The sequence below is a fragment of the Paramisgurnus dabryanus genome, chromosome 9 (assembly GCF_030506205.2).
Source record: "Paramisgurnus dabryanus chromosome 9, PD_genome_1.1, whole genome shotgun sequence".
In the NCBI taxonomy this organism is placed as follows: Eukaryota; Metazoa; Chordata; class Actinopteri; order Cypriniformes; family Cobitidae; genus Paramisgurnus; species Paramisgurnus dabryanus.
In genome coordinates this window covers 4,251,459-4,270,985 of record NC_133345.1, presented here as the reverse complement: position 1 = coordinate 4,270,985, position 19,527 = coordinate 4,251,459, and the positions used below count along the sequence as shown (strand labels likewise).

General features: G+C 37.0%; 1 protein-coding gene and 1 long non-coding RNA gene across 3 annotated transcripts; one reads left to right on the top strand and one right to left on the bottom strand.

Moving 5' to 3' along the window:
• Positions 1-1,794: 1,794 nt before the first annotated feature.
• Positions 1,795-18,361, bottom strand: LOC135721881 (uncharacterized). 2 transcript variants are annotated; one of them, XR_012337242.1, is made up of 5 exons: positions 18,158-18,361; positions 16,937-16,983; positions 14,471-14,517; positions 5,936-6,072; positions 1,795-2,017 (listed from the first exon to the last, which is right to left on the bottom strand). It is a non-coding gene; the product is annotated as an uncharacterized lncRNA (long non-coding RNA). The 2 variants fall into 2 exon arrangements; XR_010521641.2 differs by having other exon boundaries at positions 1,805-2,033; positions 18,158-18,350.
• Positions 7,286-8,622, top strand: LOC135727411 (uncharacterized). The gene is made up of 2 exons (XM_065245210.2): positions 7,286-7,903; positions 8,386-8,622. The coding sequence occupies exons 1-2, from the start codon at positions 7,422-7,424 to the stop codon at positions 8,567-8,569; spliced, it is 666 nt and encodes a 221-aa protein (XP_065101282.2). The 5' UTR covers positions 7,286-7,421; the 3' UTR covers positions 8,570-8,622.
• Positions 18,362-19,527: the final 1,166 nt, after the last annotated feature.

The following is a 19,527-nucleotide window of genomic DNA, read 5'->3' as shown; positions in this document are numbered from 1 at the left end:
AAATGTGTTCCTACAGATTTGTTCCCAGTACTCAGGGTTGGAAGAGAAGGCCAAATCAGCTTCCCATTTGGTTGTTAGGAGTGTTATTGTTGTGTTTTGGTGGGAAATCATAGTGTATAGTTGGGAGGTTAAAGGATAATTCCGGTATTTAACACTTTGAGTCTCATTTCTGGTTTGTTTTGGATGAACTACAGTGATGGACACAGAAATTTTGACAATGGGTCGTGTCTTGAGTTTTTGACTCATTTAGAAGCGTCTCTTGACTGCTTCAGAATGGAAGTCAATGACCATGCACAAACATGTCATTAAAACAACACTTAACGTTCATTTTCAAAACTGTACTACTCACCGAGTGGTTCGTGGTGTTCGTTGATGATTAAAAACAAATATATTGGCGCTATTTATGATTTCAATCCGTGTTATTTGCTATAATGGAACAATTTTTTCAGATACCTCACAACCGCGTATATACTTCCGCTCTATATTTGAGTCTGAAGCGTTACCACACTCCCGACCACTTGATGGCGACAACCACAACAGCCATACAAGTACGCTCGGTGTCTAGCGTATAGACAGTCACAATCGAGCTCAACTTCAAACCTAAATAATCAAATATGTAGGGCTGTTCCTAATAACATTTTTTGAGCTGCGAAGCTCTAGTAGAAATCAAATTGAATATTTGAAGCTTCGGAAGGAGGGGCTGAACATATTTTTCTCTTTAATAAAGGCAGGAATCTCTGTGTGTGTCTGTCTACAGTTTTATTATGTGGCGGATGTGTTGCTGCGGACCTAAGGGAGTGTAGTGCCTTTTTTTCGTGCAATATGGACATGCGACACGTTTAGAATTAATAAACTTTAAAAATACTACAGAACAGCGCAAGCCGGAAGCGGCGTGCCTGTCACGTGTCCTGCGTGAACAGCATTAGTGAAACAAAACACAAGAGCAATACTTTTAATAAGGTAGCCTAACATTTTTCTAACAAACAAACATTCCCGTATCAGAAATAAGCAGCACAGTAATTACTGACAACGTAAAGGGTAGGCTATTTCAATAAAACAACGAAAATAAATTAACGAAGTTCAACAAACTGTAATAAAATGGTAGCATACTTTCAAAATCAAGTTTATTTATAACACTTACAATATCCAATATGTCTTTTTCATCAGCAGAACAATAAAGAAGATATTTTGCAGAAACCCCAGTGCTCCGTCATGCAAGTCAACCGATCCGCACACTTTAAGAGCTAAAGCATATATATCCAATACAACAGTAATCCCCCATAACTCTGTGTGACATATTGAAGTCTTGTGAAGCAAATCAATCAGTTTTTGCAAGAAACCGAACGTTATTTACAACACTATAAGCATGAATGCCACTGTCCGAGGCGATCTCTTCCACTGCCCAGGTAGCCAAAACAGTTTGGCCCAATAATGGCCCAAATCCGGCAGGCCAGAAAAAAAACCACGGCCCAGTTCCGGCTGCCAGAAAAGGGCCAACTCTGGGATGAATGACGCCCCAGAATCGGCCCAAGTACACTGGCCCATGTCCGGGTGCCTAAAGTGAGCCGGCACTGCCAGCACAGTGCCAGAATCACGCCAGCTAAAACTGTACACTCAGCCAAAACTGTCCAATGTCCGGGTGCTTAAAGTCAGCCGACACTGCCAGCAAAGTGCCAGAATCATGCCAGGTTAAACTGTACACTCAGACGAAACTAGCCCAAATTTTTTTTAAAGTGTTTTTTCCACAAAACAATACTTTATAACCTTAGCCCTTAAGATGGCATGTACTTATCCCTTCTTAAAAAAACTTTTATTATATTTAGTTAAAAAAAGTTAAACTGCACATTAGAAGTTCTATCCTCAATGTTTGTGATGCTTTTAATGTGTTAAGTGTCACACTTTACTGTAGGTGTTTAAAAAAGAAAGAAAAATATACAGTATGTTTACATGTTTATTTGAAACATAACATTACATTAATAAAACATTAATAAACATCTGGACACTCCTCAAGTGTACCCTAAAAGAAGGAAAGACTGAGAGAAAAGAGATAAGAGGGGGAACAGAAAATGACTCATGGTTACTTCATCAGATAGACTGAAGGCATTAATGTTAAATTGGGTAAATGTTAAAGGAATAGTTCACCCTAAAATAAAAATTCTGTCATCATTTACTCATCCTCATGTTGTTTTAAAGGTAGGGTAACAGATTTGATCCTGAAAGATTTTTAGTTATGCTGGTTAAGAGGCTGTTTACACTTGGTATTAAGATGCGTGTTCACGTGCGCTCACCTCCTGTCTGTAAACAGCAAGAAAAGCAAACTTTTCTGCTGAATTGACAACCTGTACAGGAGCCACAAAACGAAAGGCATCTTTTATAACAACAACAGCAAAAACTGCCTGGATCAGCAAGAGCAAAAACCCAAATTAACATCTGTAACTTTACTGCTTTAACACGAGATGCAAACAGCTGCAGGAGGCAAAGGGTCTGAAAGGGTCGTTGTTTATTTTGGTAAGGTAGGTACGCGATATGTTTGTATTGAGATGGATTCAGATATTCTACTTTGATGAAACATTGTGTTGCTTATGAAATTTGTGTTCGTTAACGGATTAGCATAACGATATAGTTACTACGTCTACACAACTGAACGTGTGCTTAAACTAATTCTGATATAAACCAGTTGTTTATGTTGGTTATTTTGGAAGTGTTATTCACTTTGTACTGCAAAGTTTTCTCACTGGTGAATGAGACATGAAATGTGACCGTCTGATCTGTGCATGTTCATGTGTTTTGAAAGAGGCGTGACTTTGGATGGCGATTTGACTTATGCCTGGCTCACACTACAGGATTTTTTAAATCCTGGCAGATTATGAAATCTGGTTGCAGCACACACATAAGGAGAATCTTGTCAGATATTCTTCTCTCAAATCTTAAACATGCTCACACTACAGGAATTTAAATTCCTAGTGCATCACACACTAAAGGATATTATTAGGATTATCTTGCCAGAGCAAGCACTTCACGTCACCTCAGGAGAAGAGTATATAAAGGAATGAAGATTATGATACATTTATTATGATTTCTTTTTAAATATTTACAAAGTAGCAGCTTTCATTTTGAAACCTAGGCGATTTCTCCTCCTCAGCTAGGGGCGTCGCTAGACCCCTTTTACTGGGGCACGTGCCCCAGTGTAAATATTTGGTGCCCCGGTGTAAATCTCAAGTTTAAATTTTAGAAATTAAGTGTATTCCTTTACAAAGACAATCGCGGCAAAAACGGATCTTTATGCAAAGTAGTTACACAATTTAGGTTTGTAAAAGCGACGAAACAGTCGCATTGACGCGTGCACGCACGTATCCATGGACGCGCGCGTTTGCATTCACCGCGCACAACCGCATTCAAAAGGTGACGCCACGCGAGTGCTTATGAAAGCATAACGAAACTAAAGTAAGTTTCTTAATATTAATGCTAATCTTATTTTGACTCGATCAGTATTGGCTTCTGTAGATGTACATCAGAAATTTTTTGTGCAAAGAAGGGAAAGGGAAGAAGAAAGGAGAGATGACGAGTTTAAGGGATGTAAGACAAACTACATCCTCACCCTGTCAGGTCTCAAACAGAGGAAAAATCTCAGGAAAACCTCTTGTCAAGTCTATAGAATTGCATTGTTGCGGAGAAAATCAACAGATGTATGTGTTATACTGTTCTATATTTTGAGATATGAAATTAATATTTAGTTTACTAATATTTAACTCTAGGACACTAACTTACATAACAGCAGTAACTATGACTGAGATTATTTAGTATAGCAGTCATAAAATGAATGGTTTCTTAAAATATTATTGTAAAAATAAGTTAATAATCATTGCTATCATTGTATAATGTAGAAAATATTTCTCTGCTGTCATTATTTTCAAACATTTTATGCCATTTATGCTTTCAAACATGTTAATAATGTTAGGTATGATGAAGATTACACTTTTATATATGTATCTTTTGCAGTAACTGTTGCACTAGAATAGTGGGTTAAGCAAATGACATTGTATAAAAGTGTTACACACTTCTTGCACACAGCAGGCTTTAAAAAAAAATCAGCAAAAAATTGGGGGCCTGTGCCCCAGTAGAGCTTTATGTCTAGCAACGCCCCTGTCCTCAGCTCTTGTTTATGGCAATGATCATGATATGTTTTAAGGATGTGTTATGCAGGCAGGGATTGAATGCATACTGTAGATGTGTGCACAATCTAGCACCAACTCAGGTCTAGTCCTTATGCAAGATTTATTTAAATTTAAACATCTATTTAAAAACATATTTTAAATATAATTGGCTAGCCTATATATCACTTTTTTTTTTTGCACATTTAGGAGTTACTATTAAGTGATGTATGCTATTTCTATCAATGCTCTGTTTTCCTGTTTCTTCCTAACAGGAATATTATTGTAGGTTTATAAGCATTGCTGCTAAATGACTTATGCTTGGTTAAACTCTATTTTGCACTGTTGTTTGCATTATTTAATTCCACTGTATATATACTGCTCTGCAGTGATATTATTTTTAGCTATATACTATGTAAATTCTATTTTTCTTGTTTATTCTTCTGAGGGTACTGGTCTTTGAGACCTTCTAAACAAATTTCATTATAGTTTTATTATGACAGTAAAGTTTCAATTTTATTCTAATCTATTCTATCTTGCAGTGTAATGTCTAGTGTTCAATTCAGTATTTACATTACCAATGGTTCTCTGGACAAATATGTAATTTAATGTGAAACGTTGTAAGTCTGGATATGAGGCGCATCAGATTCACAAGTGTGCGGTGTTTCAGCAATCAGTTTCTGTGCGTTTGTGGAGCACGTCACAAAAACGAACTGAAAATCGTCATATCAATTTAAATTCGTTTTGTTAATATGCTAATTATTTAAGTGCAACATATTTCGTGTATGCCTATTTATTTTATTAAATTTCCTCTATACACAGAATAGCTGCAGGTGCGTGATGTGACTGACCATCATCATGTTCTGTTGTTTTTAAGATATTTTAGATAATGTTTATAAAAGAGTGAACAACGTGAATCAAGCGAGGAATTCATTTTGATATTTTAAATCGCCTGTCTGCCCCAACGAGCTGCAGTTGTGGCGGAATGAAAGTAGAATGAAACATTAACTTCCACAAACTATTTCTCCGGCTGCGCTGTCGACCTGTACTGCAGCTTGTTTCGCGGTCCCGAAAGCTGTCAATCATCTCCGTCTCTCATTGATTATTGTGAAAGTACTGACGTAATTATGCGGATTTAAAATCCTAAATATCAAACATGTTTGATAAGATCGGGGCGGCCCCGATTTGCTTGAGAGCATATCGCAAGGTGTAAGTTTAGACTTTTAAACGTCTCACATTACAGGATAATCTGGGCCGAACTTCGGAGCCGATCAAGGTCCATTGCCCGATTTTCCCTCGGATTCTCGGGAGGGGAAAATCGGGGTAAATTCGGCCCGATTATCCTGTGGTGTGAGCCAGGCATTAAGGGTGGGATCGTGATTTCATTACTAGGCGGCTACCGTTAGCATTTTTCAAAATGTGTTACCCTACCTTTAAACCTGTATGAATTTTTTCTGATGAACACAAAAGAAGATATTTAGAGTAATGATGGTAAACACACAGCAGATTGTAACCATTGACTTCCATAGAAGGAATAAAAAATATGATGGAATTTAATGGGTACCGTCACCTGTGTGCTAACCATCATTTATCACAATACTTTCAAAATACTTTTTCCTACTATGGAAGTCAATGGTTACAATGTGCTGTGTTTTTACCATCATTACGCAAAACATCTTAATTTGTGTTCATCAGAAAAAATCATGCAGATTTAGACAACATGAGGATGAGTAAATGATGAAAGAATATCTATTGAACTATCCCTTTAACAACAATTGAAATACCTTGAATTTGCTTGTTTTCAGGCCCGCTCTCTTATTCTTTTTGCATCTCTGTCAGATGCAAGCTGCAGAAGTTTTTACGAACTTTTCTACTTCACCATCTGGTGCACGAACAGTAGTTGAATTTCTTCTGACAGATTCTTGAAAAGAAACAAAATTATTTAATTAGGTAAATGCAAGCATGTTAGTTTAACCCTGGAGAACCCAAGAACCCTTCTCTTAGAATCAATTAACATTGGCCACATTTGACCCGTGGGTTCTCCAGGGTTAAATGTTACCTACAAGCTATTCTGCTTCAAAAACAATGACAGGTACTTTAGGTTGGAAGACTTATAGCTTCATAGATTAACATTGTAATGGCTTTATATACAGTGGCAAGAAAAAGTATGTGAATTTCACAGTTTTCTGAACAAATTTGTCATAAAATGCGATCTAAACTTTATCTAAGTCAAGGGCATTGATAAACATAATGGGGCGGTTTCCCGGACCAGGATTAGCTTAATCCAGAACTAGGCCTTAGTTTAATTAGGAAATATAATTAGTTTTAACAAACATTCCTTACTAAAAACATTACCTGTGTGCATTTTGAGGTAAAACAAAGGGCACTGATGCATTTTAAGATATGTAAGTGCAAGTTGTTTTCAGTTTGGAGAGCTCTTAAAACTGTTTAAGTCTAGGACTAGTCTAATCCCTGTCCGGGAAACCGCCCCAATGTGTCTAAAAATAATTACACAAAAACATTCTGATCTTTCATGTCTTTATTGAGAACTACCAAAAAACATCTTAGTGCTTGTGAAAAAAATGTGAACCCTTTATTGAATGACCTCAAAAAAGCCAATTGGAGTCAGGTTTTAGCACAGCTATGGCCCTATTGTTTTTTCCCCAGATTCAGTTAAATTTTTTCTTAAATTCCGTGTTTTTCGTTTTATTCTGGATTCTGGTTAAATTAAATTTCAGTAATCAAAAAGCACATCTTATCAACTGAAAACATAACAGAAAATTAGCAGATCCACCATTTCAGTGAATATACTGTACTGTATGAGTGTGCGACTATGCGTTTCCACAAGGTGACGTGCCTGTTTACCAGCATGTATAGCTCGTATATGGTTCTCAGACACGAGGGCTCACTAAGTTTTCTTTCTTGTTTAAAGGGCGGCTCCAGGATTTAGTATTAAGCTTTGTATCAGTAGAAAACCAGTAGTATGTTTGAATTTACCTTGCTTCTCCCCATTATGTTGCCCGAGATGAGAGCTGTGTGTATTTTTAGGCTGAAAAAAATACGCCGATGACGCAAAAATCGTCATTTTGCGTCATCGGCGGATTTTTCAGCCAGAGGCTTAAGACTACAGCCAGAATAGCAGCTAGTTCCGCATGTTTTAACCACGCCCATATGGGGTGGGATCTCACTCACAGAATGTAAAGATAGTGTCAGCCATCTTTAGAAGCTAAGCTAACATGCTATTGCTCCGTGGAGAAAGTTTTGATAACAATGGCGGAAGGTTTTGAGGTCGAAGTTGCAGAAGTGGATTTTGAAGAGCTGTTGAGAGAGTCGGATGTTCGCGGCTACCTGTACGAGCCGCAATACAGCAACGAACAGTTGCGGATGATGGAGGAACAAGAGGCGGTCGAGGCAGCTGCTGCACCCGATGAGCAAGACCTGCTTGGCGGTCAGGAGGAAGAGCCCGAGCAGGCTCGAGTTGGGTCGGACTGGTGGTGTCAGTGCACTTGCTGTGCGCCTATGGAAACTGAAAAAGAGTCTTTATGCTGTTACGAATTCCACCGATGCCAATTTCTTTTGGAAGAGATGGCGGATTCAGCTCATCAAACGGCACCGCTAGCATGCGTAACCCAGCACCCCAGTTTCGAACCACACATGGACATGGGGGTCCTGGAAACCTATTTCAGGACCCCGAAGATAAACTGGAAACGCCAACCAAAGCCCGCAGGGAGAAACGGACGTCTTAGTGTAAAGTGAGTATTTTGTTTGTTTGTTTTTGTTACTAAAAAACAGAGTTTTGGAAACCCGGCATTATCACAACATGCTTCCCACCTAGTCAGCTGAGCTATTATTATTATTATTTACACCCATGGTAGCATACTGTATGTGCAAATAGTTTGCATTGCTAAAATTGTGTTTACTATTTTGTATACAATATCGTCTAACATGCATTACTAACGTTGTGTTTACTATTTTGTATACTGTACAATATCGTCTAATATGCATTGCTAACGTTGTGTTTACTATTTTGTATACAATATTGTCTAACATGCATTGCTAACGTCGTGTTTACTATTTTGTATACAATATCGTCTAACATGCATTGCTAACGTTGTGTTTACTGTTTTGTATACTGTACAATATCGTCTAACATGCATTGCTAACGTTGTGTTTACTGTTTTGTATAAAATATCGGCTAAAATGCATTGCTAACCTTGTGTTTATTGTTTCGTAGACAATATCGTCTAACAGCATACAGACACTTTATGGAATGGGTCCTGCAAGGCGAGAGACTGGGGAAAGGCTATCGTCTTGTTTTGCCTACGTGTGTGGTTCAATACATCAGACGCAGATTTCCAGCTCCTGATGGGCAATATTGTGGATATAAAGAGACTGCTGAAGCTCTTGAACAGCTATGAGTGTTAAAGTGTTTATTATTATTATTATTATTTAATAAAAAGTTAAAAACTTACATTTGTTGTGGTTCTTGTTAAAAACCATTAGTATTGCTACATTATAGTATGTGTGAAAACTAATATACATGGTTATGCCTTGCATCATCTTTATAATTTGAAAGTCTACATTAGGCTCATATTTTTTAACCCTAAATAAATTCCATCAATGGAAAGAATACAGGTAGTTTGTGTACAGTAAGTAATTACTGCAAACTCATTGACAGTAACCATTCACCCTACATCTACAAGTCAATATTTTAGAAATTAATGTACACAGAAGTGTAAGAAAATTTGTTTTAATAATATTCACACACAAAAATTATTCTGCCACCATAGTCAAAAGGTACATGTTAAAAATAAATAAGATAGACATTTTGGGTTCTCCATCTTAGAAGCGGCTTTGGAAAGAACTTATGGCAGCCTCCTTTGGTGGTTTGGGCACGGGTGCAATATTGGGTGGCAGTGAAGGCTGTGGCAGGGCAAGTGAGGAGGTTGGCATGGTAAACTGAACGTTTGGGTTGCGTCTTCTATCCATGACCTTATTGATGAGTGTGTCTATAAACTCTGTGGTGTGTGGTGTGAAGACTTTCTTCAAGACCCACTGTTTGGATCTCTTACAGTAGACTTGATTAAACCGTGGTTGTCCTGTTAATGATAGGAAATATAACAATATAAAAATCTGAACTTATATTTGACTTTGTCCTGTCTGATCACTTTACTGTAGCTGTAAACATTCTAAGTTTTCATATTATACTACTCAGACAACACATGACGACATACCTGTCTTGGTTGTATCCTGCTTCCTCTTGACAATATTCTCATTATGCTCTAGGATGGCAAGGTGACATCGCTCCCTCATTCCCTGAAATGAGAATGCCTGGCGTTTAGGTAGGTATTTTAGAAGTGCACTGTGGAAGACTTCAAGTGGGCCTGTGTGCAATTAAAAAGAGAAAGGGACACAACAAATTAAAACATTATCATTATGATTTTTAAAGATAATGAAATGTACAATGGCAACTATAATCACCTGTATGTTTGAACAGTGCCATCTTGTCCATGTCCTTCAGAAGCCTTTTGTCAAGGACCAGAGATGACAGGTTCTGAAATGCCAGAGAATCTTTTTTCATCCACATGCGCTTCTTTTGCTCCTGGGTTGTTAGAGGAGCATGGTCACACCGATGCTGTTCTCCGTTTTCATCTGTCCACTCATGCACGTTACATACGTGGTGTGTAATGGACTTCCACCGGCATTTCAATGCCTGTATGAAAAAAAGATTTGTTTTAAATAAGTGTCGAATCCCCCCTAAAAGTATAATAAAATTAGAAACAAATGTCTTACATTGACGTCACCCATACTTGTCGCACAGGCAAACCACATATGGTTTACGACAGACCTATAAAAGATAATACAATTAGTAATTTTGAACCTTGCAAACCAATGTAAAGTCTACTAGATTACAAACCAAACACTGACCTGGTCCATGCATGGATGATTTCATTGGCCTTTTTCTTCCCCTTACTTTGCATCTTCTTCCGGAAACCTGTGAGTAAATGCAGTACACGTTTTAATAAACACTAACTTCTTTTATTTGTACTTGCCCAAATTCACACCTTTAGTCTCTCACACTTGCCCCTTACATAGCTTTTCAGACTTACTGCACTGGGCTAGTGTAGAAGTCTGATTTGTTCATGGCTTTCTTGAATGAACAATTTACACTAATACACTGGCTGAGTGCAATATGGCTGCAAAAGTCTGTGAGAGGAGTAAAAATTGTGAGACCATGAGGTGTCAGTCGGGGTACATCGGGAGAAGTGTGGTGGTTTGTGTGTGTATACGGGGTTGACTAAAGAAATACATACCTTTTGCTGTGTGCCAGATGTCAAACTGATGTTGGACATTAGGAAATTCTTCCCTCATTATTTTTTGAATAGATGTTGAGCGATCTGTGGCCATCACCTCCACGTCAAGGCCCTGGTCCATCAGCTCATTCATGCCTTTTTTGAAACCTAGTGGTTCCATGGTAACAGAGCTGGTGGCCTCAGTAACCTAAAGAGTCAAGTTAGAATCTTAATCATAATTTAACAAATAGCATCTGTATTAATTTTCATTGTGATTAATTGTAATTAGTTTACCTGAACCAGTTCTGTGTGGAGTATCTCCTTTGTGTCATCCAACATAAACGTGTAGTGGCAGTATTTTGCGCTGAAACCCGGCGTATCACATCGGCCATCACCGGTCAAATGTAACCTCTTTCCATCCTCCTGTTCTAAATACACTCTTGCCAAGAGTTCAGCTCTTTTTTGACAATACAGTTCCTCAATAACAGGGTGCAAATATATCTTCTGGATGTTATAAAATGTTGTATGTCCAATCATTTGGACACCCATGGTCTTGCACCAGTCTGAGAGTTCTGTGTATGTGCCCCCTCTGAACAGAACAGCTGCTGCTGCAAGGAGGTTCACCTCTGGCATTCCCCTAACGTCACGTGAAGATTTCCAGGTCCCAGCATGGCCCCCAAGGCATATCCACTCCACCTTCCTCTGTGCACCAACATCAACAATAGTCTTGGATGAAATTGGTTTCCCGCACATCTGGCAAAATTTGAATAATGACATGAGGCTGGACTCGTTGACAATTAGCTTCTTTTCACGCCAGTCCCTTTCACCTTCATCTGATGATGATGATGATGATGTTGATGTGAAGGTGATGGTTGACTCGGGTTGATAGCTTTCATCATCACCTATAGCTTCAATGCTGCTGATGGTGGTATTGAGGCCCCCAGGTGTACTTGGGCATGGTGACTTTAAAACAAAAGATTAAAAATAGTGTCATACAGTTGCTTTAAATTTCATTTAGAAAGAATATGCCATGAAGTATGTTGGTTCGTCAGAAACTTACAAATTGTTCATGGACGGAGGTATTAATTTTGACCGGTGTTGAGGTCAGCAGCAATTTTCCTTCATCAACCGACGACACTAACGCAGCAGATGCAATTGGAGGCTGAAATGACAAGTTCAATAAAGTTACATAATATTTCAAGGAACTGAGGTTATTCTAAAGTGAAAACAATGCAGTTTTTTTGTTGCCAAATGCAAAGGCGATACCTCTAACATATGTGCGTTTGAGGTTACTCTCGGACATTGATCAAAGATTTTAGCAAAAGTGGATGTTTTTTCAATGTGTGCACCTAATCTATGTACAGCACCTTATGAATGTTTTATCATTTAAACTAGCACCATTCATTCCTTAGAATCCAAACAGGGATGAATTTAGAAGCCAACAAACACTTCCATGTTTTCCCTATGTAAAGACTGTTACACGAGTAATTACACCAGTAAGTGTGGTGGCACAAAATAAAACTTTTGTTTGGAGCCATAGGAATGAATGGGCTTGGCTAAATCCTAACACATTCACAAAGCGCTGTACAATTAAAAGTGCACATATTGAAAAAAGATAAGTTTGTAGTAAGTCAGTTTTACACAACATTGGCTTTACTTTGATAATAGGTGTGCGTGATAATTTGCATGCTGTAGTCGTGCATCTCGTCATTGAATTCGGTTCCCTGGTTATAAGTAAATCGCCATGGTTCTTTTCAGATGGAGCAGCATTTACACAAAGCCGTAGTTTACGTTCAAGCGAAGTATAGGTAATCGCAGGCCTATTATAAGTTAACTACAGCTTTGTGCAGTAAATGCACCCAACATATACAACTTAAATGTTATTGTCTATCGAACATTACTTTGCTGTTTTACTGCTAACAACTACAACACTACATATATATGATCAGAAATAGAGTCGAGTATTAGCGAGTCTTACCTCTAAGCGAATGCGTTTAATGCCCGATGGCCCAGGCTGTTCGTCATCCGGGAAGGTAAAAATAGATGGAATTGCCGTGTCTTTCAGAGTGGTTCTCTTCATGCCAAGAACATTCGGTTCGTAATCTTCCTCCTTGAAATGGCGACTGCAAATTCTACGCGTTTTCAGGTTTCCCATATCTGTGTCCTCTCCAAACTTCGGGTGGTTGATAGCCCGCAGCCACTTCTTACATCGCTCCAAATCTTTAATCGGGAAATGATGGAAACTTACTTGTAGTCCTTTCCTGGATTTGGTTGTACATCCCTGTACAACACAATTTTGCACCATTTTGATGGAAATGAATTTACTAACACACGATTTACGAAATTCACGAGTCAAGATGTAACAAAGCAAGTCTAGCCGATCTTTCAGATTCTGCCGTCTATAACTTGTGGGCGTGCTTTGGGAGTGGCCTCGTAAGGGCAGCAAAGCAAGTGCATTCTGGGAGTTGTTGTCTTTCATCCACATGAGTCAAAAATACATGTACTGACTTTTCTCAGTCTAGGAAGCCCCAAATTCAAATATTATTTCACATTTCAACTACACAAATGACACATTTAACATACACATTCATCTTTTAAGCCCTGGAGCCGCCCTTTAAGTGAACATAAACAGCTGTATGTTTATTAGTATATTGAAGCAGTGCCGTCTTAAAGCTGTCTTGGGTGTTCAAAGCTGTCTTGAGTGTTCAATGTTCATTATACAAAAAAAAAATGAAAACCCCTCACTACTATTAACTGAATAAATTTCGCAGCTGCACATTTAATCCATACAGTGAGGACTGTGCAGTGTTTTATTTGTATTTATTGCTAAGGTTCATGTTAAAATCATGTTGACAGACAATTTCATAACTAATATATTTACATTTAATACAGATGCCTGAAAAGTAAAACAAGATGAGTATAGTATTATGATTAAGAGGAAATATAAAAAATTTGGTTGCTTTTCAGTAGCATTGTTGTAGTGACAGCCATAGCAGTGTTGTAGTGACAGCCAAAATACATTGGCCTATATGTAATACACATGAGTAGTAAAAGTCCATTTCCTACTTTGCAAACTCGACACAACACCAAAAAAACTAAACAAAAATGAGTGGAAGTGGCAACGAATATCCAAAGATGATAAATTGTGGACAAAAAGGTAGCACGAATTCCTTTATATGGAAGTGGTTTGGCTAGCTAAAAAACTGACGAGGCGCAGATTAAAATATAAATGAACCCTCTTATTTTTGTGGCTTCAGTCATTGTTGGCATACTGTTTTAAAGCTGGAAGCATTAACAACTTACATCGAAATATATATCATTATCGTTCAATATGGATTTTTGCCATATTGCCCAGCCCTAGGCCGATGTATTTTGGCTGTCACTACAACAATGCTACTGACAAACAACCAAATCTTTTGTTTTTTTTATCATAACACTATACTCATCTTGTTTTACTTTTCAGACATCTGTATTAAATGTAAAAATATTAGTTATTAGAATCTATGATTTAACATTAGCAATAAATACACACAAAACACTGCACAGTCCTCACTGTATGAATTAAATGTGCAGCTGCAAAAGTTGTTCAGTTAAGAAAAGTGATTGATTTTCATTTTTGGGTGGAAAGAACATTTCTGACACAGAAAGCAGTAGGCTACTGTCACTTTAAGACCCAGAACAGCTTTAAGACTGCACTGCTTTAATATACTGATACTGACACATCTAGCTGTTTATGTTCACTTAAACAAGAAAGAAAACTTAGTTTAGTGATCACGCATGTGTTGACTGCGCGCTGTGTGCGTGCTTCGCGAGCCCTCATGTCTGAGGAACAGATGTCAAGCGTGCGCGTTGTGGGAACGCTGAGTTGCACACTCATACAGAACAGTATATTCAATGCAGTGGTGGAGCTGCTACTTTTCTTAATTTTTTCTAAATTTGTGAATGTCCTGTAAATAATATATACTTTTTAAAGCGGTACGGATGTGTGCGTGGGCAAGGCGGACATGGAAAGAAAGTATACTGTACCTTTTCTGTCTGTTCTGTTCCAGCCTTTATTGGAACCTGCTAGTGCTCTGAAAAACACATGAAAGATCTGAATTTCTTGTGTAATAATTTTTAGACACATTATGTTATTTATGTATATTTATTCAGAAAACCATTACATTTACTTGCTAATGTATATATACATAAACATACAATACATATATAATATTGATGGCTCTTGCTTCGTTCTGAAACCCTAGATGGCAGTTTTCTTATCCTCGAACAAACTGTCATCACAAGGGCCATGTTTACATGCACAAAATTTTGTCAATCCAACTGAATTTAATCCGATGAAAGGTTACAACAATACAGTTCACATGCACCCTAAACATGTTTAAATGTTTGCACCTCAAAATGTTTGTTTTCATGTACATTTTATATAAACCGAACATCTGTGCAAGCGCACAGCCAGGGTTGGCAGCTTCACATATCAAAATCATCCCCATGGACATTCAAAATTAGCCCAAAAGCATCCCAATGACTTATCACAGCCCAAATACCAATAACTAATGAACAAAATCCTTTCATATCTGACCCGCAGAAAAATCAACTCGCAGAGACAGTTTAAACAGTAGCCCAAATCTGAACGAAAAAAAGAGAGGACTTGGCAATGCCACCCCAAAGCCAAACCAAAGCAAATAAGAGGTAAATATAAGACGTGAACTTGAGCACAAATTTTCTGTGCACATGCACAATGTATTTTTGCATCCGACAAAATACTTCGATTCACGCATTTACATGCATACTTTTCTCCTGCTGATCGGATCACAGATTGGACTACACCACCCCTTTCAATACGATTCAAATTTGCATCCAATCTACCTCAATCGTATTGATTAAGGTTTTTACATGACGACTTTTTAATACGATTGAGCCATCAATACGATTACAAACTGATTACAGTTTTTTACAATCACTTTGCTACTATTTTCAGAACCTTGATGTCATTTTTCACAACTCTAGATACAAAACTCAAAACGGTAATCACTTGTAACACAGGCTGTCTAGTGTTCAAAACATTGCATTGTGCATTCACATCTTTAAAGACATCTTGCACTTGCACAATCATTGTTTCAAAACACAAATTTACTGTGAAATACCATGGAAACATAACTATAGATCACCCACACACAAGCAACTGATAGTTTCACTAAGTCATTGTTTGTACAATCATTAAGTATTGTAGAACAAAATTGGTGATACAGATTTCATTATGGTACATGTAGAGCAAATACATATCTGTAAAAGTTCTGCAGTAGTAGAGAGAATACGACAGACACATTGGAATCATTGAACAAAGTTTGTAATGTATTGATGAAAACACTACAGTACAATCACAACATAGGTCACATCATTTCACAATCTGCACTCAATCATCAGTAACAAGTTGGCAGAATTGGACAAGCAATTACAAGGGCCTGCATCTATACAGTACAGTGATAATTGGTTCATGCTCCATGCTTATTGGTTACAATGAACCTCATTATCTTGAAACTTTGATGACTATTACGAATAATGCAACAGTTACTTATCATTTTGGGCAGTTGTATTGATTGATAGTTAGATCATTGTAAGAAAATGAATAGACGCTTATTTGAAATGTGATGTGTGAATAGGCTTTTGAAACAGTAGTACTTTGATGTTAAGTTGTGTCATATTGAACATGTGATTTTGGTTGAAAGAACAAATGATCCAAGTTTTATGTGTATTGTATCCAAGCAATTGAGAAAAGAGTTAAGAGTTTTGAAAAATGTGCATTTTGATCTTTGGTTGTGAGTTTTGTGTCTAGAGTTGTGAAAAATAACATCAAGGTTCTGAAAATAGTAGCAAAGTGATTGTAAAAAACTGTAATTGGTTGCATGTAAACATAGCTACTAGAAACATAAGTACTAGAATAAGGGCACACCACTAAGGTAAAAAAAACGGTTACATGCCCAATTGTGCCAGTGTTGTATTATCGAGAAAGTTCATTATTATTTTTATACCTTTTTAAGCCTTGCCTATTTAAAATTGTAATATTTGCAAGATGCAGCAAAAGAGAACTCAATTTGGTTTTTAAGGGTTGTTTTGAGATTTTCAATTATATAAAAAAGTAAGTTTTCCTTACTCTTAATCACACACATCCACAGATAATTGTGTTTTCTCTACCATTATATTTATATTTCAAAATGACTGCAAATGCCAAATCCATAAACTGGAATTGTGATCTAATAAAATATCTTGTTATTATAGTTTACATACGTTTACATATCAAAGTTTAGTTTAGACTACTTAATGTAAAGACTTTTTAAAGACTTGTTATTTGTAATATATATTTGTAGCCCTAAACAAATCCCTATCATACTTCAGGCCCCAATTGACCCCTCAGACAGTCCTGACATTAACAATGCAACAAAACTGATTCCCAAGAAATATCCATGCCCCGTCCAATATTGTACTTTTACTTACATTAATTCTTCAAATGAATTCTGTCCAAACTGATGATCTTGAGAAATCTAAATGTGACAAAAACAATCACAATAAGTTGTTAAGTTGTATAACAGACAGACAGATCATAGATACAAAATGTTGAGTAATAATTACATAATTAAGGTTCACTCATTTTCTACAAAGTATCTTTCAATAGATGAAATCGGTTATAATGTTGTGCAACAGTGAGGTGGAAATATTTTTACTGCAGGTGCACTTTAAGTAAAGAAGTTTAACTACCAGCTGTGTTCTGTAGCTGCAATGCTCTCTATTCTGTGAAATTTAAACGTTTTCTGTACCAGACAAAGTTATCCCTTGGTAAAAAAATTACCTCAGCTGTATAATAGCGGAACTGGCTGAGGTGGCTACGAGTGTTTAGCAGAATAGCTTCACGATCCCTCAGTTACTCCCGCCTGCTGCATAGACTGCTGAGGCAAATCCTCAGACCAGTTTTATGAGTTGCGAAATATTATTTGTTTGTTTTGCTAAACGAAATATTACTGTTTAAGTAAGTTCATTAAACTGAGCAGAGTTCATTTCTTATGTCCGAATTCTCCTTGTCAGATAAATTATAAAAATCGATTTTCTACTCAAATTTATCTAGAAAGACTTCAGTATTTTAATAATAAATTCAAATGCTAATTTACATATTTGTTGAAGGCAAGGCAAGGCAAGGCAAGGCAAGGCAAGTTTATTTGTATAGCACATTTCATACACAGAGGTCATTCAAAGTGCTTTACACAGAAATGAGAAAACAATATATAAAAAAGAAAAAGAAAATGTAAAAATAAGATTTACACGATAAGATCACAATAAAGACAAAGATACATGAGAATTTAAAATAACAATTAAAGAAAATAAATGTGATTTTAATAAAACAGTTTAAAAAGTTAAAAAGAATAAAACAGGAGTAAAAGTGACTTGAGTTAAAGGTGCAGTCAGTGTGAAGCAGCACAGTGCTCATTCAGTAAATGCAGAGTTAAACAGATGTGTTTTTAATCTAGATTTAAAAGTGTTTACTGTTAAAGCACATCTGATCTCTTCTGAAGCGGGATTGTGGTCATTTAAAAAATTACGTATACTATATCAGTCACACCAGTTTGTCCTTCTTTTAAATGAAGTTTACATATATCTAATATGTGCAGAGTATAAATATTTTATGCATTAAAATTATGTTAAAAAACTTCCAAAAAGTCTTACCTCAGAGAAATTGCAGCAGACTTCATGCAGCAACAACCGTTAAAGCCCGGTAAATGTCGTCACTAGATGTCGCAGCTAGTGCGCATGTCTTGAAACAGCAGCAGTTCTTTTTCCAAAATAAAAGTTCCTTTAACCAGCTTTAATTGTCTAAAAATTGTAATCGATAAATTATAAATAGATCAATCTTTATGATCAAATTAGTTCAAATTCTGGAAAAGGGCTGAAAAATTGTAGTTGTAATAAAGTAAACAAATTGACAAGCTTTACAGCTAATTACATTTTTTTTTATAAAATCTCAATTTACTATTTGACCATTAATTAATACAATATGTGCTTGTTGAAATATTACATACATAGAAAATATTTCAGTATAAACTTAATAGCCCAGATACTTACATTCAATAGGCTAATGGCACTTTATGCCTCTATTCTTAACATTAAAATATGCTTCTCCCCTTCCCTTATTTTATTAGGGAAAAATGTCTAAGCTTAACTTTTCCTCACACTACTTTTCACTTATTGACATAGGCTACCATTAATCAGGAAAACTAAAAACAATTATCAAAACATTAAATAGAAACAATTATATGCATATCAATTGTTAAATTAATATATTTTCATTAAAACAAACGTGAAATGTGAAAGCCAATATGTGGAAAATATGCCATTTGTCAGCCAAAATCGGACCAAATCCGCATATCCACAGCCTAGCCGAATCTGGCAACTTTTGCTGGGCCAGTGCTGGCTTAATGCTGGTAAGCCGCAGCCAGAACACAGCCGTGTGCGCCGACACTCAGCCGGATCTGGCCCGAATGCACTGGCTACCCGGGTGGTGGCGTTTGGTGGCTGTTGGCTATGGATGTTGGTCTCTCTGCGCCACCTATCGTGCGGGGGCGTGAAGCGCACTTCCTGTTTGGCAAAAGCTCTGCATTAACGCTGTATATTTATATATATATTCGAATCTCAAAACTGAAAATCGAATGTCAACCCACGTAACGAATATTTGAATATTCTGGTCCAGCCCTAAAAATATGGGAAAAATTTCTTCTAAGAGAAATCGAGCGAAAAAACTACAACCACATATAAACAGACCCATTTCTGTTTCCCGGCGGCGGAGTGATATATCAGCGAGCAATGAGTCTTCCAAGAAAAGTCAATGGAATTTTACAAAATGCCAAATAAAACACGACAGAAACTGTATTTCGCTACACAACTTGTTTTCAATCATCAACGAACACCACGAACCACTCGGTGAGTAGCACAGTTTTGAAAATGAACGTTAAGTGTTGTTTTAATGACATGTTTGTGCATGGCCATTGACTTCCATTCTAAAGCAGTCAAGAGACGCTTCTAAATGAGTCAAAAACTCA

Coding starts and splice junctions, on each gene's coding strand:
- LOC135727411 (XM_065245210.2), top strand. CDS start 7,422: ATGGCGGAAGGTTTTGAGGTCGAAGTTGCAGAAGTGGATTTTGAAGAG. Junction 7,904..8,385: donor AACGGACGTCTTAGTGTAAA/GTGAGTATTTTG, acceptor ATTGTTTCGTAG/ACAATATCGTCTAACAGCAT.